At 32.0% G+C, this 24,036-nt stretch overlaps 1 protein-coding gene across 2 annotated transcripts in view; it reads left to right on the top strand.

Moving 5' to 3' along the window:
- Tdrd3 (tudor domain containing 3) overlaps positions 1-24,036 on the top strand; it is a 130,177-nt gene that overhangs the window by 37,248 nt on the left and 68,893 nt on the right. For both annotated transcript variants that reach the window (XM_077795209.1, XM_077795210.1), the window contains exons 3-5: positions 4,469-4,534; positions 16,075-16,235; positions 18,423-18,564. In XM_077795209.1, the coding sequence (XP_077651335.1) occupies positions 4,469-4,534; positions 16,075-16,235; positions 18,423-18,564 (369 nt within the window). The remainder of the gene's footprint in view (positions 1-4,468; positions 4,535-16,074; positions 16,236-18,422; positions 18,565-24,036) is intronic.

Raw genomic sequence — 24,036 nt, 5'->3', positions numbered from 1 at the left:
CTTTTCCATAATTACATTGGCTTTTTTTGAGAATTTTAAATATTTTTTGATGTAAAGAGTAAATAAATGTTCTTTTTCAATTCTGCAGTTACCCTTCTGGTAGTTCTTTTAATAAACACTATTAACAATCAAACAATTATAGTTTTTTTTACAATAAACAATCTATTAATAATCAAATTTTTATTTTGTTATGTATAATCAATGAAATTCTCATAGTTCTGTGGGTATCATAGCACAGATAATGAAAAGCAGAAATAGTGGATACTAAGGACATTTGAAATACAAATAAATGTATAATTAATGTTTTCTTTTGAAAGCACTTAAATTTATAGAATTAAACTTGAGCTTAAACATAAATTTTATGTTCTGAACTTCTGGCATTTTTTGCAGGTTTGAATTTTATTTAGGTTAAGTTGTTTTGTTTGTTTTGGAACTGAGTATTTTGATTTTTAATAAACAAATGACTGAGTTTTTTAATAGTAATCATTAGTTAGGAATTATGCATGTTATCTGTGATTATAAAGGCAATATTTCCTAGATGCTTTAACTTTCTTTACCTTGCACCCAAACTAGTGAATTCTACTTTTAAAATGTTGTAAAGAGCTTTATTTCTTGTTTATTTAAAAATAGCTTTCTAAAAATGATGAGAAATAGATTTTATGACAGTCTGCCGTTCTTTGTCTTATTTATATACTTGGGTAAATAGTAATGAATTGTCCATAGTTGGTGTGAACTTAAAAAAAATCAAGATCAAGTATTTGTTATACACACAGAAGTGACTAATGATCACTACTGAATGAATTAATTTGTCTTTATCATTTTCTTTGAAGTGTATAGTAAAATATTTGAGTACATAGCTATTACACAATATAATAATAGAAACAATAAAAATCTTTTAGGATGAAGCCTATACCAGACAAATCTATTTTTTGAAGTTTTTTCACCTTTTAATAAATTTCAAGCATTTATAATATCCAATTTATTTTTTAACTTTTCAAAAGATTATTGAATATTAGCCATTAGTTAAGAAAGACTTGTATTACTGATTCTTATTTTACATATATTTCATGTATGTAGTCTCTTTCCTATTGTCTCTTGTCCTGAGGGAGACACAGTAAATTTGTTGCTTTATCTAGCAGTGAACAATAGAATAATATGTATACAATGTTTCTGCCCAGGGAGGTCCCTTAAAGGTTGGTGCCCAAAGCTTTTATTGGGTGCTTGCAAAGGTGCCCTCTACCCAGCAGGCACCCAAATTCTAGACTCTCCTTTTCACTTCCCCCACCCCCCAAAACAGCAGGTGTTCACATTGTTTATACCAATAGGCTGTGCACCCTATCTCTTAACTTTGTTAAGTAGGCCTTTCTAAAAATATCTCCCTCAAATCTGTTGTATGACTCTTCTAGGTTCAGATTTAAAGGGAGGTATTGAAAAGGAGTGTTCTTAGTTTTTTTTTTTTTTTTAACCTCTGTAAACTAGGGAATAAGAATATTAACAAGTGACATTGAAGTCCTGCATATGGTTTTGACTCAAATATGTGAGATATTCAGAAAAATAAGTGATAGCAGTCTTAAATTACTAAGCACTATTAATAAAAATTGAAGTCAGTTGTATTTCTTTTTCTCTCCTGAGATTTTAAAAATTTGTTTTAGATATACAAACAGTTGAGTGTATTTTGACATATGTGGAGTATAACTTATTCTAATTAGGATCCTATTCTTGTGGTTGTACATGGTGTGGCGTTTCATTGTGGTGTATTCATTATATGTACATAGAGGAGTTATGTTATTTCCAGATATCTTAAACTTATTTGAATAGTCAGCAACGTGTATAAGTGGGTAGATACTTTGAAATATCAATAAAATTTTTACTTAATTTTTGTTTTTCTTTTTAATTAAGTTTTCAACAAAGTTTTTTTTTTTCCAGGTAAGTATTTCTTTTATGTTTGATAATAAAAGTATTTTGGGACACAGCCATTGTTCTGGCAGTCCTGATATAATGAAGTGTTGAGTTTAAAAATTGCTTTTGTTGTACTCCTAAACTGACTTTGAATTTAGAGTCTTTAAAGATTTAGAATATCACTAGGCACGGTGGTGCATGCCTGTAATCCCAGGGACTTGGGAGGCTTTGAGGCAGGAGGATTGCCAGTTCAAAGCCAGCCTCAGCATAAAGTGAGTCCCTAAGCAACTCAGTGAGACCCTGTCTCTAAATAAAATACAAAATAGGGCTAAGGATATGGCTCAGTGGTTGAGTGCCCCCCTGAGTTCAATTCCCGGTACCCCCCAAAAGAAAAAGATTTAGAATGTCATTTTCATCTTGCTAAAAGCACACTGAAATAACATGCCCTATGTATATTTGTAGTACTTTAAGAGTTATATAAACTTTGAGTGTATTGTTTTGTTTTAGCTTTGTGAAATAGAGTTGGTATTTTTTCCATTTTATGAATAAATTAACTGGGTTAGGGACATGTGATTAATTATAGTTGTGATGAATCAAAGTTTAGGATTTTTGTCTAGTGCTCATTAACTTTTACTCGATTCTTCATTTTATTTTGAATTAAATTTCTTAATTAGTAAAAGCCAGAAATGAGGGACAATAGTGTATCATAAGATTTTTATATTTCTGTTCATAAAATTTGTTTTTCATTTTTCAATATTTCTATCTTTGAATTCAAAATAATGCCAATGATTTTATGGACTATTTTTTGACTTAATGGTTATATATGTTTAGGTACTTACTCTGTGCAAGTCATTGCTCATGTTTGTTAACATTTGATCTTCAAACTTGTCCTAATGAAGGGAGCACTAGAATAAGAAAGTATTTTTACAAAGTACATTGGAAATGAAAAGGCATACAATTTGAGGTCGTATGTTCTTTTCACACTGTTTCTGGATTGAGGCTGCAAAAAGAATTATAAACCTAAAACATTTTGCACAAGTGTTTGTATTTGGGACTTGATTTTCCTGGCAGTTTCATTTGGTGAGTTTTAGTGTAAGGGTGATCCTTGCATTATATTATAAAATAAATTATGAGTCCTATTGGTAAAAGACGAGAAAGGATCTGTGGGAATTGTAAGCATGTAAATGCTTGTTTCTTAAGCTGACTGAGTACATGTAAACATTTTAAAAAGGGTGATATTATTGTGGGTGTTCAAAGAAGACTCCTGCCTCTTTATATATATTCATTTCATATCAAAGTAATTGTCAAAAATGACAATGTGTTTTCTTCTTAAGTGTAATACAAATTTTACCTTATACTGTATGTGATTAAATGTATTTAAGTCTATTTTGTTCATAAGGTAATGAAAAGCTACTATTTACTATATTTAAGGAATAACAAAGATGATACAACTTTAGATTCACGCTAATTGCACTATCTCAAGCATCAAGATAGTTTCTCAGCCTAAATATTTCGGACCTTTTCCTAAGTCCAATTCATAAACTTTTCATAAGTACTGATAGTTTTGCTCTGAACAATTTTTTTGCCTGTTTTGGTTTTCACTTCAAGAGGATACAATCCTAAAAAGTTCTGCTTTTTATATAGACTATATAATTGTTTTTTGTAGCTATAGATGGATACGCTTGTTTGTTTATTTATTTATTTGTGGTGCTGAAGATGGAACCCAGTGCCTCACACATGTCAGGCAGGCGCTCTACCACTGAGCCACTACCCCAGCCCTAGTTTTTCCTTTGTGTTTCAAATGCTGTAAGTCATGCAGTGTTAGTCCTTATGTATCCCTTTTTTTGATCAGCTGTGATTTATGGAGTTATATGTCTGTATTTTCATATAGTCAGTTTGTTTTTCAACTTCTATTTTTGTAATTTGTGTAAGGAAATGAAATAATTTCTTTCTTTAGTGAGATCTTACTTCTTTGCTATTCTAGTGATATTGTTCCCTGGTATATTTGAGTGTTATGTTCTTTGTTAGGATATGGATATTTTAGCCATGTTTTCATGTCTTGCATATCAGAGTTATGTGGATGGGATTCATTTGTTTGAAATGTAATATGTTCATGTATTTGAAAGCTATCTTCTGATTTTGGATTGAGGCATTATGTTTTTAGTAAGACTGTAATTTACATAAACTCAAATTTGATATTTTAATAGAGGAGAGTAAGTTAAAAGGTTACCTAAGGAAATATGAGGCCTTATATTTTACTATTCATTGTCCTGGCACACGTTAAACAACTTGAACATGAGACTATATTATCTGAAAAGACTGATTAACTTATTATAAGATTCATACATTTAAGTAGTCTTTTCAGATAACAAAGTCCCATACATAAGTTGTTTAACATATGTCAGTTCAGTGAATAGTAACATACAAGGTCTCATATTTCATGCATATAAAGACATGTAAAAAACTTTTTATTCTATAAACCTTAAGTAATTTCATCTTTTGTATATGAAATTAGATTTAGATTTACTTTCTATAGAATTCTGTTTTAATAATAATATTTTTATTTTAGACAGATCTGAGAACAATTGGCAAGAAATTTCTTCCCAGTGACATCAATGGTGGAAAGGTAGAAAAGGTAAAGCAAATTGGTAACTTCCTGAATTTTGCTAAGTACAATGAGTAAGAACATCTACTAAATTAATGGAATATTTTTTCCAATAAATTTCAATTGCAAAATATTTTGGAAGTGAACAGCTCACAAAATCATCATTATAACGACTGTCTATGCACTTTGAAAAATATTAAAACTTAAATTTTTGTGACTTTAAAAAAATTAAAGAAAAAACACTTTTAGGAATTATAAATATGGTTATATTAGGAATTATAAATATGGTTTACTTTACATGTAAGACTTACCACAGGTTATTGGAACTCAGGACAAAGACCTTTTCCTACCTTCTTATTTTAATTTTCTTTTTATTTTACTTAATAAGAGTGTCAGATTATAAGAGAATATTAGGAGCAATTTGGCAAAGATATGCTTTTGTTTTTGCTATAATTTTATATTGTACAAATGTATATTCATATTATGAACTTTTTCTATGATCTGTTTTTCTTTTCATTTATTTATTTGTTTGTTTGTTTATTTATTTATTTATGTTTTCTTTATGGCACTGGGAATTGAACTCAGGGCTTTACACATGTTAGGCAAGCACTTTCACTGAGCTATACTCTAGCCCTTATTCTTTTGAGACAGGATCTTGCTAAGTTGCCCAGGCTGGCCTTGAACTTGCAATCCTCTTGCCTTAGCCTTCCAAATAACTGGGATTATGGGAATGCACCACAAAAGTGATCTCTTTTTTAAATATAAGCATACATCTTTAAGAGATGTGTCAATAGTTTTTTGTTTCCTAATCATTCATGTTGAGTTATTTTCTCTTTATTTGTAAATATATATAAATTGTGTTAATCAACAATTTGATATGTGCTTGTCACTTTTTGAACTATTAAAGGAACATTATTGGCTATACTTTAAAGAAATATTTTTAAGGACTATATTTGTTTTTGAATGCACATTCTTATTTTTTTAGCACTCAGATATTTAAAGTAGATCTTTTAAATTTTGGATAAAAGGTCTCTAATATAACAATGTTTTTATATTTCCTAAATATTAATCCATTTTTTGCAATAGATGGTAAGAACTATTAGAGAAGAGCACTACTCTGTTTACAATTTAACAGATCATTAATCTGTTAACAACCATCAGAGAAAAGGGTTCTACATCTTCCTTCAGAAATTCATTTGCATGTTTAATAAAATGAGAAAGCTTTATTTATATTTAAACCCACATTTCATGTGCTACAACTTGCATTCTCTGATCTTTATAGTCCCTCAGAGGAAATGGTGAGTATCTGGTTACCATCTTTTTTGAGTAATGTTCAGAGACTTGGAGACTTGTATATGTCATTTCCACAAGTTTCTTTTTGCTAAAACTGTCATTTTTAGATTCGTAGTTTCAAGCTAGTCTGTCATTTTCATTGTACTTTTTGATTCTTTTCCAGTTTTTTTACATTTCCTTTTTGGTTACAGTGGTAGTTCTCAAACTTCTTCCATAAGAATTGCCCTGAGATCTGTTTGTAATAGAGATTGGATCCCAAATCACCCCTATTCCTGCCTGAGTCTCTGATTCCATTAAAATAGGATGGCACATTGAAATTTGATCAAGTTTCCCAGGAAAAGTTGATTTTGCTAGTCTGGAAAGTATACTTAAAAAAATACTGGATTATAAGCCCCCAAGTTGGACAGCAATCTCTGATAGGTCTGATGAGTACAGTGATTCTTCACAGGAAAAAAAAGTAATATCAAAGCAATGTCTGCACATCTTTACACCAGTTTTTTAAAGAAAATTTTGGAGCTTTCTGGATTATTGGTTTTCCATTTCACTCTGTGGCCATAGAGAACCTGAGAATCTACCTCTGCTGTGATTTCCTAAGTATTAGTGGTGACACTTCTCTGCTCCCTTCACTTTCTGAGAGCATTTTTACTTCTAAAAGTTTTGTGTAGTACTACTTTTAAAGATTTTCTTTGAATGCAGCTAACAATGAAAACTAAATGTTCTGGTCTAGAATATTCTTTGCCAAATTTTATCCTTGAAAACATTCTTAATGCTGGTAAGACTTTGTTTATAAATTAGATATGAAATTAGCCCTTTTACATGAAACAAATTATTAGATACCTCTTTTTTGTTCTTCCTCTTTAATAATACTATTGTTTTTATTACTTGTTTCTGACACCAAATATAATTCTCACAGTATTAATGAAGATATTTTGAAAAATAATTTTCATAAAAATTTTTAAGAAGCTGACACATTACTCATTTCGTGTACTGTTAAAACTCCATACATTATATAAAAATAAAACTTTAATAGGCCAACATAAATGTTCAAGAAATGTATTTTTATGTGATTTGCATTACTTTGGATAATTTGTCTCTAAAATAAAGACTAATGATTTATTTATGCTTTTATTGAAATACTTTATTAACTAGCATTTCACCATGTTGATAGTGACAGAATCCTTATAAAGTCATGAATATAGAATTGTCTGTCATTAAATTGCATATGTTTTAGTTCTAGTTTAAAATAAACTTTATTTGAGTCTGCATAAGCTATATGGCAACATTTAGTAAGTAGAGTATTTGAATAAGTAATATGCCTCTCTCTTGACCCTTCCAGATTTTGGTGTAAAGTAATATTTTCAATATACATTTTCAATATACATTCTGTCTACAAATATATGAAAAAATATTCAATATCTGTAGCAATTAGATGCAAATAAAACCACTCTAAGATATCATCTCACTCCAATCAGAATGGCAGCTATTATGAAGACAAACAACAATAAGTGTTGGCAAGGATATGGGGGAAAAGGTACACTCATACACTGCTGGTGGGACTGCAAATTGGTGCAGCCAATCTGGAAAGCAGGATGGAGATTTCTTGGAAAATTGGGAATAGAACCATCATTTGACCCAGCTTATTTCTCTTCTCGATCTATACCTAAAGGACTTAAAAACAGCATACTACAGGGACACAGCCACATCAATGTTTATAGCAGCACAATTCACAATAGCTAAACTGTGGAACTAACCTAGATGCCCATCAATAGATGAGTGGATAAAAAAATGGAATATTACTCAGCAATAAGAGACAATTAAATCATGGCATTTGCAGGTAAATGGATGAAGTTAGAGAAGATAATGCTAAGTGAAGTTAGCCAATCCCAAAAACCAAAATGCAGAATGTTTTCTTTGATATAAGAAGGCTGATTTATAGTGGGATAGGGAGAGGGAACATGAGAGGAATAGATGAACTGTAGTTAGTACAGAGGGGTTGGAGGAGAAGGGAGGGGGCATGGGGTTAGAAATGATGGTGGAATGTGATGATCATTGTTATCCAAAGTACAGGTATGAAGACACGAGTTGTTGTGAATATATTTTGTATAAACCGGAGATATGAAAAATTGTGCTCTATATGTGTAATAAGAATTATAATGCATTCTGCTGTCATATAAAAAACAATAAAGGTGGGAAATTACAAGATAAAAAAAAAGAGAGAAACTGGAACTGTAGAGAATGATCATCTGGTACTAGAATTGCAACAAGATTTTCTGTGGTCAAATGATCAAGTCACTTAAAATATTATTTTGGGGTTTTGACTGACTGAAATTGCACTCAATCTCTTGTAGCAGTGCTAGGGTAAGTGTGCAGGACCAGTGAGATCACTGATACAAAGCACAGTGCTAATACTTGTAGTCTACTGGATTCAGCTTGTTCTAGTTTATGAATGTCGATTTTCAGCAGCTCTTTCCAGTTTAGAGTGCAGTAATACCTAGTTGGTAGTTGAAATTAGTCATGGAAATTGTTAAATACTACAAATGAGTATCTCTCTCTTGTCTTCTTTCAGAATTGTTTTTGCTAAGCTTACCCCTGTCATCCAACCAGCGTCTGTGCTTTTATTTTTGAGTGTTTCCTGTTGCATATGTTGTAGACTTAGTTCTCTAATTTTCCTGACATTTCAGAGAACTCAATGTGTTAATTTTAAAACATGTGAATTATTTTAAATATTTAATGTATACAAGTAGCTATGTTTTAAAGCATAATTAAATGAAGTCAGCACCTGTGAATCCTCAACCAGCTGGTAAAAACTGGAACATTGCAATCACTCTACTTATGATCTTACCCCCCCCCCCCACCACCACAACACCACACCAAGGAACAACTGCTGTAAATTTTGAGTTTGATTCTCTTTGACTTTTACAAATGTTTTGGTTGCATATGTCATTATTCCTTAACAACCTAATTGTTTTGTTTTGGAGCTTTTTAAAATGATAGCATGTTATTATCTGCTATAATTTGGGTTTATCATTCAATATTATTACTGTAATGTATGTCTGTTGCATATATCATTCATTTTCTCTTTTATATAATATTAAATGATGTAAACATAACTAAAATAATAAGTGCATATTAATTCTGTTGATGGCCATTGAGGTTATTATTAATTGTTTTGATAATAGACACTACCTTTTAGGACTATATTTAGATTTCCTGATGTACATTTGAAAGATTTTCCTTAGGGAATACAACCAGGACATGAATTACTGTAAGATAGAGTTAAGGCAGTGTTCAGCTTTATGGATGAAATAGTGCCAGATTATTTTGCAAAGCAGTTGCATGAATGTGTATTACTTTTAGCAGTATGTATAAAATCCATTTGAATTGTATCTTTTATGGCACTTGAAGTAATCTTACTTCTTATACTTTAGGTAAGTGGTGTAATGCCTATGTTTTTGATCCATTTTGAGTTGAGTCTGTGCAAGGTAAGAGATAGAGGTCTAATTTCATTTTATTACATATGGCTTTCCAGTTTCCCAGCATTATTTGTTGAAGAGGCTATCTTTTCTCCAATGCATTTTATGGTGTCTTTGTCTAGTATGAGATAACTGTTTATGTGGGTTTTTCCTATGCCTTCTATTCTATACCATTGGTCTTCATGTCTGTTTTGGTGCCAATACCATGTTGTTTTTGTTACTATGATATTGTGATGCCTCCTGTTTCACTTCTATTGTTGAGGATTGCTTTGCTATTCTGGGCCTCTTAGTTTTTCAAATAAATTTCATGATTGCTTTTTGTATTTCTATGAATAACATCACTAGAACCTTAATAGGAATTGCATTAATCTGTATAGTGCTTTTGGTAGTATGGCCATTTTGACAATATTAATTCTGCCTATCCAAGAACATGGGAAATCTTTCCATTGTTTAAGGTCTTCTTCAGTTTCTTTAGTGTTCTGTAGTTCTCATTGTAGAGGTCTTTCACCTCTTTTGTTAAGATTGAATCCCAAGTATTTTATCTTATTTTGAAGCTGTTGTGAATGGGACAGTTTTCCTAATTTCTCTTTCAGTGGATTCATCACTGATGTATAGGAATGCAGTTGATTTATGGGTGTTAATTTTATGTCCTGCTACTTTGCTGAATTTATTTATGAGTTTTAGGAATTTTCTGGTAGGGTTTTTTTTTTTGTCTTCTAAATATATAATCATGTCTTCAGCAAATAGGGATATTTTGAATTCTTCTTTTCCTATTTGTGTCCCTTTAATTTCTTTCTTCTGTCTAATTGCTCTGGCTAGAGTTTCTATAATTATGTTGAATATAAGTGGTGAAAAAGGGAATTCATCCCTTTTAGAGGGAATGCTTTCAATTTTTCTCCATTTAGAATGATGTTGGCCTTGGGTTTAGCATAGAAGCTCTTACAGTGTAGAGGTATTCTTCTACTATCCCTTATTTTTCTTGTGTTTTGAACATAAATGGATGCTATATTTTGTCAAATGCTTTTTCTGCATCTTTAGTCCTTAAATTATTTGCCTTTATTTTTTATTTCTTGATTAATAATGTGAGGCATCAATTTTGTTAGTCTGAATAAAGAATAATGCTAGACTTTTATTAACCCTCTATTGTATTTTGAGTTTATATCATTTATTTGTCTTTTTTGTAGCTAGTTGGAACTCATTTTTTTCCCCTTTCCAACCTGTTGTTCAACTCATTTTTTTTTTTTTTTTCTAATATAAATCTTCTAAGGCTATTAATTTTTCTCATAGCACTAGTTTGTGTCCCAAAGTTTTTATACAGGTAATTTTATCATCTTTCAGTTGTAAATATTTTTGGTTCATCTCATAGTTTCTTCTTTGCCTGTTTTAATAATAGTATAATTGGTATATATATATATATATATATATATATATTCTTTTTTGTTATAGATTTTTAATTGACTTACATTGTGATGAAAGAATTTGGATGAATTGGTAGCTGCTTTTTGAAATTTTCAAAGGCTTATTTTATAGTTGTTACATATTTTTACATGTCACTTGTTTTCTTGAGAGGAATATTTGTTCCTAATTACTGGATTCTGAATTCTATATAAATTCTCTAGATGTAGATGATTTTTCTATAGTCTCTGTTTGATAATTCCAAATTCGCAAGACCTTACAGGCCTAAAATTTTATTTGATAATTTTTTTAGGTTTCTCAGTCTTTGTGGCTTGCTGTCTTTTAAGTCTCAAGATTTCATGTTTCTTGAACTTTCTGTGTGGGAATCCTTGGTACCTGAATAGAAATGTTTTTTCCTAAAAGGGATGTGGTATTTGCTTCTACCTGGAACCAGTGCTGGTGCTGCTGACTTATAGTGAGTTAAGATTCTGGCCAAGATTCACTTTGCCACTAGTCAAAAGTTGAGACTCTTAAATTACTACCATAAAGAAACATAGATCTTTTCTTGAAGAAAATGTTCTCCATGTTAAGGCTTATCCTAAGGGCCTCTCCAGATGACACAGGGAATATTTCTGAAGTTTTAAATGTCATACAGATCTCTTATTTTAGTTTTGTTGGGTCTGATACCATACTTAGGGATGGTACAAGGTGTAATCAATCATATTTTTTCTTTTTCTCTTCAGGCACCACCTACATGTTTATTAAAGTCCGATTGTGTAAAAATGTTATGTGGAGTTAGTTTGACAAAGAAAGAAGGAGTTAAGTAAGAAGGAATCATAAATGCTATTTAAAGCTTATCCTTTAGGCTTTTAAAACAGCCATAAGCTGAATAATCTTTCTTCTTTCAAGAGAGCTTTCTTGCAACATGGCCCAAGTGCCTGGATCCTAAAGTACAGATGTAAATGGTCCAGCCAGAAATTTCCCTTGAATGTCACTTGTGGTGGCAGATCCCTTAATCTCAGCTCTTTGGGCTGAGGCAAGAGGATCACAGCCTTAGCAACTTAGTGAGACCCTATCTCAAAATAAAAACTGAAAATGAAAGGGCATGTAATTCAGTGGTAGAGTTCCCCTAGATTCCATCCTCAGTACAGAGGGGAAAAAATTTCCCTTGAAATGAATGAATGAAATAATTAGCCCTAGGAAATCTCCTGAAGCCATTGGAAATACTTTTGGCAGTTGTGATAGGATAAACAAAAAATGAATTATGATTTTAAGTTAAAAGAATTGTGGATGGTGAAGTTGTTTTATTTCCTCTTAATTTTAATCTACTTTGCATTAATGATGGAGCATTGATGAGAACTGAATCATACTTCAATTCCTGTCAAATATATGGCTTATTTCTAGGTTTGATGAGAAGGTGGTGCAAGATTATAAAAATAAATGGCTGACAGATTTTTTCATATTGTCATAGAATACATAAATTTAAGTGGTTTCTAGAGTTGTAAAATATCTGTTTTAATATTTATGTATGATCAAACTTTAAAGAACTATTTATGTGTCATATAAACTTTGGAGACTCTGGTACATAAGAATGCTATTTATTATAACCAACAAATTAATAAGCTAATATATTCATTTAAATCTTATACTCCATATCCAGTTGTATGACTGCCTAGAAGTTTAGATGACAGAGATGTTCATTTATCTCAGGAGAAGAAGGAATGAAGCCTAGATGATGGCCTCAGAGAATATTTCTGGCAGATACTTGATATTGTTTATTAGAGGTTTTTACCTGGAGATACAATGATAAAGTTCTCTTACCTTAAAAAGTTTTTAGAATTATTTTATTTACTTGTTCTTAATATTTGTATAAAAAAGAAAAATCAGACAGTTAACAAAATCTTGGGTTGTTAATGATTATAGTCTTTTTAAAATTATTATTTTTACTTAAAATTAATATCTTTTATTTTGGAGTTGCCCTAATAGTAAACACAGATTTTTAAATTCTCATCTATTTTTGTGACTGCTTTTAGATGTTTTGAACTCATAATGTTGAACTCATAGGATCTTGAACTCATAGTGTTTAGATCTAGTAATTCTGAAGAGTATAATAAACTGAAGATTATAAGAAGGATAATGAAAATTTAAATTTTATCTCATGGGTATACTTAAATAATATTTTGGAATTGTAGAAGTACTAATAGTAAGACTTGGTGATTCCCATTGAGAAATGACTATAAAGAACTTATGCATAATTTGAGGGTTTCTCAAGAGTATCTAATATATAGTATGTACTTTTTTTTTTACTTTGCTTTTGAACTGATTGGCAGATATTGACCAAAATGTCCGTTTTGTTATTAATAAAAATATATTTGGAAAATATGGGCCAATTAAGTGAACCATGAAGCTTAACAGTCTCATATCCTAATTCATGGAATTTGCCAACTTGTTGATATTGTTGAATAATTGCCTCTTTCTTTAGGGTCCCTGGCTACATCTCAAGAGGAAGAAGGATGAGGCTGGACCCAATTTATACAGTTTATTCTTCCTAGACAAGTCATTCCATTAGTGGATGCCTTAGCTGAGGTTGTTATAACAGATTGCCACAAAACTTGGTAGCTGAAAACCATGGAAATTTATTTTCTCACATTTCTTCAGGTCTGATGTATAAAATCAAGGTGTCACCTGGGTTGGTTCTTTTTGGAAACCCTGAGAGAGAATCTGTTTCATGTTTTTCCTAGCTTTTGTTAGTTCTAGGCACTTTTTCCTTCTTCGCTTGTAGAGACATAACTTCAATTTCTGCCTCCAAGTTCATGTGATTTTTATAGCTGGTATCTTTATTTTTGTTTTCCCTCATTTTCCAAGGACACTCATAATTGGATTTATTGCACATCCTAATCCAGTGTATTATCATTTCTGTATCCTTACTTTAATTATGTCTGAAAAGACCCTTTTCCCAAATGAGGTTGTATTTCCAGGTGGATCTGTCTTTTGGAGGGGCCACTATTCAGTTTATAAAAGGAATGGAGAGGCCAGGAATTGGATTGGTTAAATAAGTAATCTGCTTGTTAGGAAGCATCAGGAATTGGGGGCACGTATTCCTTCCTATTATTCCTCAGCTTTTTTTGTTCCAGATATAAGAGATCAGCAAAAGAGTCTTGTTCCTATCTTATGTTGCATCATTTGTATTATCTTCAGTTTATATTTCTTTGGCAAAATCTTTTACAGCATTTTATCCATGTTGTGAGCATTAGTGTTAAAGCTAGGCAATACAGTAAATATATCCATTTAACTATGCATAAATAAAAGGCAGTTTATCTTAACACAAACAAACCAGTATGAAAATGCCATGTCAACAACCAAGGGATATAGAACCCCCAAAATTCTGTGAAGGTGCCTCTGACTTCATATCTGTCATACGTGCTTAGTGAGGATGACTTTGTCACTCTGGATATTAAATTAGTAAAGCTTAATTTGTTTCCTATTAAACATTAAATAGAAAGAAATGTTTCCCTCCCAAGACACTATTGAAAGTTCTGTCCCTAGGATGCCTGAGTCTTTCTTTGAAACACCTAAGACTAGATCATCACTGATTGTCTAGGGCACATTTTGCATTGATGTCAATGGTTTATCTCTGTGCTGTGCAGGTATAAAACACTTGAAATATAGTAAGTGCAACTGAAGAAATGAATTTTTAACTTCATTATTTTTAATTGACTTAAATGTAGGTGAAAATGGCCACATGTGACTGGTGGACCGTATTAAACATCTAAGGCAAGATATTTTTCATGCATAGGCTAATAATATTGGTAATGATAAACAGTGATGAACACTATAATAACCATAACTTCTCTATTATGTAATTTAAATGTCCTATTGTAATGACATTAGTAAAGCCAAAGGAAAATTTCAACCTGAATTAGCAGCTCGTCTATATTTGTTAAAGATGTTGGGCATCTTTTTTTCTTATTCTAATTAGTTGTACATGACAGCAGAATGCATTTTGATTCAGTGTACACAAATGCAGCACAGCTTTTTATTTCTCTGGTTGTACATGATGTAGAGTCACACCATATGTGCAGTCATACATACATCTCATTCTACCATCTTTCCTGCCCTTATGTCCTCTCCCCTTTCTTCTTTCCCTTTTGCCCAAATTTGGACAACTTTCAACTTGGAATTCTTTTATAGTTATAACAAAATAATTAGATGAAAATTTAGACTCTTTTTAAAAGTTATATTCTCTAGTTCTAATTTTAAAAGAAAATTATTCTTTTGCAGGCAAAATACTGGTAAATGTGGAGTAAAAAATTTTTAATGTGGATCCATATTTGGTCAAGAAATTTAGTATAAGTATCTGTCAATCATTTTAAATTTCTCTTGCTCAAAATATAAATTAATACACCCGGATTTTATTTACAGGTGTGATACTATTTAAAGATATATTTTATGATGTGAAAATGATAATTTTTGTTGAAATTATTTTTCAGACGTCTAAGCAGATTTTTCTGTCGTTTTCCAGCTTTGCCTCAAGCATTTTATTATATAAAACTTTATAGCTAGTTAGTCCATTGATTTATTTTTTATTTTTGATTGAAGTTCGGCAAGAGAGAACATTTCTTCTCCACACTGTCTACTATATAACACTTGATTTAATATCATTTGAAAAAGAAAATGTGGAAATAAGTCAAGTGTAACTCACCCCCTTTTTTTGTTACTGGGGATTGAACCCAGGGGTGCTTAACCACCAAGCCACACCCCCAGCCTTCCTCCCTGCCTTTTTGTTCTTTTAGAGACAAGGGTTCTACCAAGTTGCTTGGGACCTTGCAAAGTTGCTGAGGTTGGCTTTGAACTCATAGTCCTCCTGCCTCAACACTACTGTGTCCAGCTAACTCACACTTCTTGAACTTAATATAGTTTAAACTTTGGGGTATTGTATTGTTCATTTACACCAAGAGAAGGGGGTATTTTAAACTTGATGTCTTTGAACAGAAATCATTCCTTTAAACTACTGCTACAAAGTTTTATGTCCCTTAAAGAACTTTCAATTTCTTTACCTCTATAATGTCCCCTAATGTACATGGCGGGGAGAAGTAGGATGCTTATGAACCATTTAGAGCTCTTAGGAATAAAAGCATCAATTAGTACACCTTTTATCCAGAAATAACAGCTTTATTTTCTTCTTTTCATGTTACTAGCTGAATAATAAATGAATTCAGAATTTTTAAAATTGTTCTTCACACACACACACATATGATTTGTATATAATTTCAGTTTTTACCTTAATTGAAGTTACTTTATAAATCATAATTTATAACCATTAAAGAAAAGAGAAACACTATAGATGAAAACACAGCCATAACTAGAAAATGATTTTTATTGTTTTTTTTTTTGTTGTTGTTTTAACAGCTTGAAGGTCCATGTGTTTTGCAAATTCAAAAAATTCGCAATGTTGCTGCACCAAAGGATAATGAGGAATCTCAGGCTGCACCAAGGATGCTGCGTTTGCAGATGACTGATGGTCACACAAGTTGCATAGCAGTAGAATTTAGTTATATGCCAAAAATAAGGTGATTGGCACTTTATGTACTTATTAAAATGAGTGTTTGAAGGTACTATTCAAAAATAAATTTTAAGAACTTGGAAAAAACGCAGTAAACTCTCTAAGTGTATAATTTTTCAGAAGAAATTATGGAGCTTTGCATTTTAGCTTTTTCTATAGAGAAAATTGTTAAGAATAAAGTTAGTTACTCCTTGATTCAGTGTAAATTATAAAAATAGATTCAAAATGTTCTTGCATGAAGATTAATTTTTAAATTTTTTTAGAGGCTTTAGGTCATTCATTGATCAGAACAATTTTATTAAATGTGTCATAGTTTCTTTCTGATAGCCCAGTACCTGTGTACATAATAGTTGGGAGTTATTACTAAGAGTGATTAAGATACTCAGAATTAATTTTTAATGACTTTATTGAAAGATCATCGATAGCTAAAATGCATAAATATAACATACAGAATAATTTTATTACATATTCTGACTTTCTCTGTATGGATTTTTTGAAGCTTTAAAAACAGGTGTACTCTATTTATTCTTATTAGTAACTATCTTATAAACCCTCTGTCTTTAAAAAACAATGATATTAACACTTTTCGATTAACTTGGTATCGTACCTATCAGCATGCAGTGAATTTCATGTGCTTTTATATAGTGAATGATGTGAAACTGTTTCTGAATACTTTTCTAATTCAGCCTAAATCTTTTAGGGCACACTACTTTATGTATATTATTTGGACTGTTTTATCCCTTGTTATATGTGGGAGTAGATGGAGTAGGGCTCTGTATGTATGCTTTTTTTATGTTTGTTTTATTTTAGAGAAAACTTATGTGATGGTATGGATTTCTTTCCTTATTTCCTTTACCAAAAGCTTGATAGAAGGGTAAACATTTTGTCTCTGGTTTTTGCAAAAGGAGTCATGGTATAATATTTGTTCCAAATCTAATAATACTGACCTGTTATAGAAAAGTCTTCTTAAAATTAGTGTACAGAAGGCTTAAAATTACTGTAAATAGCTTAGTGTGTTAAAAGGCCTTTTTAAAACAATTATTGCTTATTTTTATTTTCTATAATCAAAAAAACAACGTTAATTTAGAAGTATAAAATATATAAAGCATAATTTTGCATATTATAAAAAATTTGAAAGGTTTTCAGATTTTAGACAGAATTAGACATGGCCTAGGTTAAGAAATTATTAACCTGTAAACTCTGAAGAATGTAGCATTTCTTACTTTTGTCAGGTTGAAAGAGGAAGCAGTTTTACATAGAACATGTCATCAACTTTATAGTAGTAATACTAACTACCATTGTTGAGCATGGCGAGTAACAGAGCCAGTGTTCAAACCAGGCACTTTCCAAATATTGGCTCACGTAATCCTCACAACCACGAGGACAATAACCATTATTGACATTTTAAAGATTAGGAAAACAAGGTGCCAAGAAATTAGGTGATTTAAGTAGCAGATTTGGGATTCCAAGTAAGATCTGTATGTCTCTAAAACCTTTTTATTTTCTTTTTACCGTACCACACCACCCCTCTGCTTTAAAGAGACACATAATTTAAAGATAAACATTTTTCCCTTGTTTCCTGCCACTAGGCTGCTCTCTCTTTTTAGTAGTTACTAATTCATTCTCTCTCTTTTTCTTTTGTTTTTCTTTTTAAAAGGCCTTTTAATGTTCCTGTATAAATAATTATCATTTGATCTTTAATTTGGTTTTTTTAAAAAGACCATTATTTTTTATGGATTACTATAATTCATACAGATGTTAAATTATACTGGTCAGAATATTTTTGTATTAAAATTTAATTTTGTAATATAAAGCATTTTGCAATGTATAGCAAAAGTTCAGTGGGGAAAAAAAGACATATATTTATGTAGCATGGTAGTGTTGAAAAAGTAATCTTTTATTTTGTTTGTCTTTGCCATAACTTTGTGGATGTGATTACTGTTGTTTATGTTGTTTTAACACATGGAAACCTAAGCACATTTCTTTATCATTAAGTTAGAAAATGAGAGTCTTGTATCTGGTCTTCTGACTTTCTCCCTATTGATCTATTTATACTTGACAGCTAATCTGAAAAATATTTTTGATGTTGATGTAATTTGAATAACTTGACTGAGTCACAATTTATTCCACTTTAGGGAAGGAACTTCAGTGTGTTTTGTTTTGTTTTGTTTAACTGTTTTTTCCTTTGCTTTAGCTTGAACACACCACCTGGAACTAAGGTTAAGCTGTCAGGCATTGTTGATGTAAAGAACGGATTCCTGCTCTTGAATGACTCTAATACCACAATTCTTGGTGGTGAAGTGGAACACCTTATTGAGAAATGGGAGTTACAGAGAGTGAGTATAAACTAAGAATAATTTGAACGTTTAAAACACTGTATTCTCTTATTTTAGGGAGTTCTTCCCATAATAAGTAGTAAAATTAGTTCTTTGTGTAACAGTGAGTAGAATAAAATATGATGATCTTTAGAGCAACTGTCTACCTTTGTCTAAGCATGGTCTTCCTATACAGCAAATGTAATTTTTTAGTGTTCATTATATTTTATTACGTTCATTATGTTTTATATTTAAAAAATCCTTCTTTATTGACAAGTTTTAAAATTTCTAAGATTTATGTTATTATCTATGTATACTGTATCTGGGAATAATTCTTAAAAAAATTGTGCGTATACTGGTGTATGGGTATATGTATATTTGTTTTATGTACATACATACAAGCAGGCAAATGAAAGCTAGTTAGGATTCTACTATAATGAAGTCCTTGTTGTACTTGACTTTCTAGTTGCATTAGTTGATACTTTTCCCCATTTGTGGCTGCACATATTCATCCTGCTACTCATGTTGATTGTCTTCTAATTGTTTCTCTACTTTGCTTCCTGCAACTAATTCTGTTGGTCTACTATAGCTGAATGAATCCCTTATTAATTTCTTGCTTTCCCACTCCATTGCTGTTGTTACAGTTTAGATCTTTAGTGTCTCTTGCTTTGACTGCTTCAATAGCCATTTAACTTGTCTCATTACATATCATTTCTCCATTTTTCTAATTTATTTCACGCACTTTTGACAGATTATTTTCCTCTAGCATAGGTCAGAACAAGTCACACTCTGCTTCTGTTTCAAATGTCTGAATTTGAATGAAATAGGAACTAGTCATAGTTCCATTTTACCTGTTAAACTTTCTAAATTATTTTGCATAGATTTTCTTCCAGTCAAATGAAACCGTTTACTCCTTCTTTGATTCTCTTTGCTTTTTTCAATCCCCAAACTGTAAGCCAAGTGGTCTCTTTCTCTACTGCTCTGCTAAAAATGCCTTTTTCTAGGTGTACCACAGAACCCATGTAGGCCCAGTTTTCTTGATATGTCCCTCTGAACCCCAATCGTTTCACTAATATCCATAGATAATGTTATTGGGAATCTTTAGTCCTTGAGTGCCTCTTAGGATGCAGATCCCACCAATATCCCTGGTGACCACCTCTAAGACAAGGACCAATTTCACACATTTCTAGCCACAGTTCTCTAAAAGCTTTCAGGCTAGACCTATTCAGTTGTACTTTAGGGCAAAAATTATTTCCCCACTTTTATGCCATTCATCTTGATTTTTCTCTTCCATTGTACCCATTCAAGGTACAATTCAAGATAATCATAGTCTATTACAATTGTTTGCTCTCCTTAATTGGGAACATCACTCAGACATCTGTGTCCTTGTCCAGCTACAAAAAGGGCAGGGAGTGGGTGGAGTTTTGGCTGTGTTTTGTTTTGACTGAAGTGCTTTGTCTCATGGAAGGAGTGGTGTTCTGGAATTTCTTAGGGATTATTTCAGGATTGGACTTGAGAAAGGATCAGCAACTAGGAAAGAGACATAAGAAAGTTATAGGTATGAAAACATACTTTGGTAGGAACAGTTGAAAGGAAGAGAAAATATTTTGTGAAGTAAGAGGACCAAACTTAGAATGTAAATAGGCTGTAGAGCACAGAAGGTAAGTTTGTGTATGCGCTTAAATTGGCTATAAATAGCACAGTCTGTTAAGGTGGCCTGAGATTTTGTTTTTTCTGGGTCGAATTTTAATGTGCTGGTGCAGGTCTGAGCCTGTTCTTAATTCTTGAAATGATATCTTATTGTTTATTGGGATTTTTTTGCTTAGGAGGCTGGGTCTTGGTGGGTTTTGTTTCATACCTGTTTTAGGGTCTTTTGAATGGTTGCTTTGTGGCTGGTTGAATGGATGGCTGTTGTTTTGGGTTGTTTAATATGGTTGGCACCCTGAGTATGTGTGGATAGAGGTATGTATATATGTCTGGGAGTTGGGTGTGTTTGTCCAGCAGCTTTTCTCTACATGTTGTTGTGGTGGTTTGCTTGTATGGGTTTGGTATAGGCAGGATGGTTTCCTTGTCTGGGTTAAGCCTGCATGGGCTTTCATTTTGCAGAATTTTGTGTTGGTTCTTTACAGGGCTCTTGAGTGGGTATGTTTGATTCTTAGATGTGTTCATGTCTCTGGTCACATATATTTGGGGTACCAGCTGTATTGTGTTGGCCTAGAATGACAGTTGTTTGGCCAGTTTGTCCATTTGGGGGACTTTGGAGCAGGTGTTGGAAAGATCTGATTCTTTGGGATTTGGTTTGCCCAAGTGATGGAAGCCTGGTGCACACAGAAGGTTATATTAATAGGAGCAGATTGGTGTTTTGGGAGGACCTTATTGATTTGACACATGAATGGTTGGATTGTGGTTTATGTTAGTGAGCTGAAGTTTGACCTTAGAGAAACCCTTGAATACATTCCTCCAAAGAGAGTGAGGCCCAATTCTCCCTCCAAAAGATTTTTAGCTGGTGGTAGGTTCAACAGACAGGTCACGGTTTATCATAACAGTCAGGGAATCATACAATGTAAGGCCACTAGTCACTATGGAGGAAAGGGGAAGGGATCTAAGGCAATCACAGGATGAAAGGCCATTTGTAAGAATAACTACTCTGATAGGCTTCAACTCTTTACAAGGTTTCTTATGAGAAATGGAAAGGATACCAGGGAATGCCCTGGCAGGAGGCAAAGGGAAGAAGAGGGAATGTCTTATTCTCTTTTTTGTCTTGTAGCTGGGAAATACTCCCTTGGGTGTTTATACACCCTTACAATGTATCTTAGGTAGTTGGGATCAGTTTGATCCACAAACTCTAATAAAAGGAAAAATGGTCAGAAGTGCCCTGTATACAAGATTTTTGCATGTCATGTTCAATACAGCAGCTTTCTTTATACCTTAGCTGCCTGCCTGATATCCATCTGGAATGTAGGCTTCATGAGCAAGGGCCCAAACCATTTTGAGACCAGAGAAAAAAGTGTCACTTTTAAATCTAAGTTACTGGGCTGGGGATGTGGCTCAAGCGGTAGCGCGCTCGCCTGGCATGCGTGCGGCCCGGGTTCGATCCTCAGCACCACATACAAACGAAGATGTTGTGTCCGCCAAGAACTAAGAAAAAATAAATAAATATTTTTTTAAAAAATCTAAGTTACTATGAGACATAAATAATTATGTTCATTTTTTCCCCTCTTGTATTCTACTATTCTGTTCTTTCAGTAACTCCCTTTCTAAATGCTAGAAAAAGGGAAAGACAGGAGGAGCTAAGGGTATCCTTCTCCTGGAAAGGCCAGACCTTTTGGGAATATTAAAAGGTGGACATTGTGCTTTGAGGACAATGTAACAGGTGTTACCCCAAATTGCAGGAACTCAGCTTGCAGGAAGCGGACTTGACAGGCTTGGGAATGTCAGAGGATACGCTAGTTCCCATGAGATTTTAATTTCTCTCCAGACAGGTACATGGAAGGAAAATTTAAAAATCCCATATCTGGGCTGACTCTAATTTGATTTAAAAGTTCACTCTAGTCTTAAAATTAGTCCATGTCATTCCCCCTGCTCCCCAAACCTGTCTTTTTTGAGCTCATCGTTTTTCTGATGTACCTTTGGTCCTACATGCCTAAATTAATGTATCTTTTGTTCCAATTTAATTTTGTTTTGTCTAACTGAAGTCTTTTCAGGCCTCTGTTTTCTCTTACTGTCTTCATTTGGAGGCTAATTATTCAAGGGTTAACTTGCAAATACATTGGAAAAATAAAGAGATTTCCTTTAGAAAATCCTACGGAGGAAGATAAACAGTGGACAGAATGGCACCCTAAATATTTGTGTAAAATGAAGAAAGGGAGTTTTAAGCAGTAAACTATATATAGGTAACTATATAACTATATATAGGTAACTATGGTGAGTTATAGAAAGATGAAGAAAAGAAAACAATAAAACCCCCTCAAAGCCTAGGTGTTTTGTACATTTGTATGGTCTAGGAGTTCTGTACCAGATGTATTGCAAAGTAATGTAGTTCTATAACATATTAATGTCCCGAGTTATGGGGATTTTTTTCTTATTTCTTTTTTTTATTATGGTAACATAAAATTGAACCGTTTACCCATTTTAAGTGTAGAATTCTCTGACTACCATTCTACTTTTGTCTCATCTTTAACCAGAACTCATCTGTTGTTTTCCTTTTTCTCTCTCTCTTTCAGTGATAATAGTCTTACACTACCTGTTATCTTATGTCTTAAAGTGCTTTTTTTTTTTTTTTTTTTTTTTTTTACACACATTGTCCAGATTGCTAGATGTTTATAAAGGGAGATTAAGTTTGGCTCTTGTACCTTCATCAGACAAGGAAATAGAAATCCTATAAGATGTTTTAAATTATATAATGTCATTGAGAGATGGTATATTACTAGTAACTTATATGAGTTTTTAAAGTTATATATATGTTGCAATGACTTAAAGCTGTTTGCATTATTGTTTTCTTAGATCTAAATTAAAATTGAGGAAATGTCCCCTAGATAATTTTATGAATTTGTTGTGTGTTTCTTTTTAAATCAGGTTAATATCTTAAATGTAGTTTGTAAAAAAAATTTGGCTTTCATGTACAGTTTAAATATTTCTTTGTTTAGTAAACTCAATGTTGTGGTGATCATTATTCTTAGTATTCTATATAATTTACCGAAAACATATAGTATTGCTTAATTTAGGAACTCTAGAATATGTTTGAAAGTACACATGGCTTTTTTTTTTAACTTTGACACTCTTTTATAATGTATTTTTATCAGCAATTTCTTTAATGACACTTTAAAATACACAAAAAATGTTTACAGTTGAGATGTGTCAAAATAACGATTAGTGCTTAAGATACATAATAATGTCTCAAAACAAACTGAATAGGAGTAATAGATAGGAAAGATTTCACAATCTGAGAAATTGCTTTGCTAGGAGAATATTTTTTTTTCCATTTTCATCATGCATTGTTACTTCTCTGATTCTATGAGAGTTTGGCAAAAAAGCAAACTGAAATTAGTAGTTTTGAAGCTAATTTTTACTAGAGTATAATCAATGATTAGTTCTTCAAAGTGTAAATTGTTTTAAGACATTATTAAGAAAATCTCACATTAATTGAAAAAAACATTCATATTATAAACTATAGTGATCTGAACTCTTTAAATAATTCAAAATCACTTTTGTCAGTATGTTTGCTAATAAATTTTGTCTAAAAGCTTCTTTTTGAAGATAATTTGAAATTAATATTTGTTGCCAGTTTATTATCTTTGGCTTTGCTATTTCTTGAAGAGAGCTTGTTTTCTCCCTAGGATAACGTTTTGATAAAATATTTCTGAAAATTTTATATGAATATGTATTTTGGTCAGGGGAAATAAAGAAAGAACCTTTGCCTAGTTACTGAAGTGAGAAATATAATATTTTATTCACTATGGTTTAAAATAATTTAGAGAAGGGTTTTTTTTTTTC

The sequence above is a fragment of the Urocitellus parryii genome, chromosome 2 (genome assembly GCF_045843805.1).
Source record: "Urocitellus parryii isolate mUroPar1 chromosome 2, mUroPar1.hap1, whole genome shotgun sequence".
Classification (NCBI taxonomy): domain Eukaryota; kingdom Metazoa; phylum Chordata; class Mammalia; order Rodentia; family Sciuridae; genus Urocitellus; species Urocitellus parryii.
This window is presented reverse-complemented; position numbering and strand designations above follow the sequence as displayed.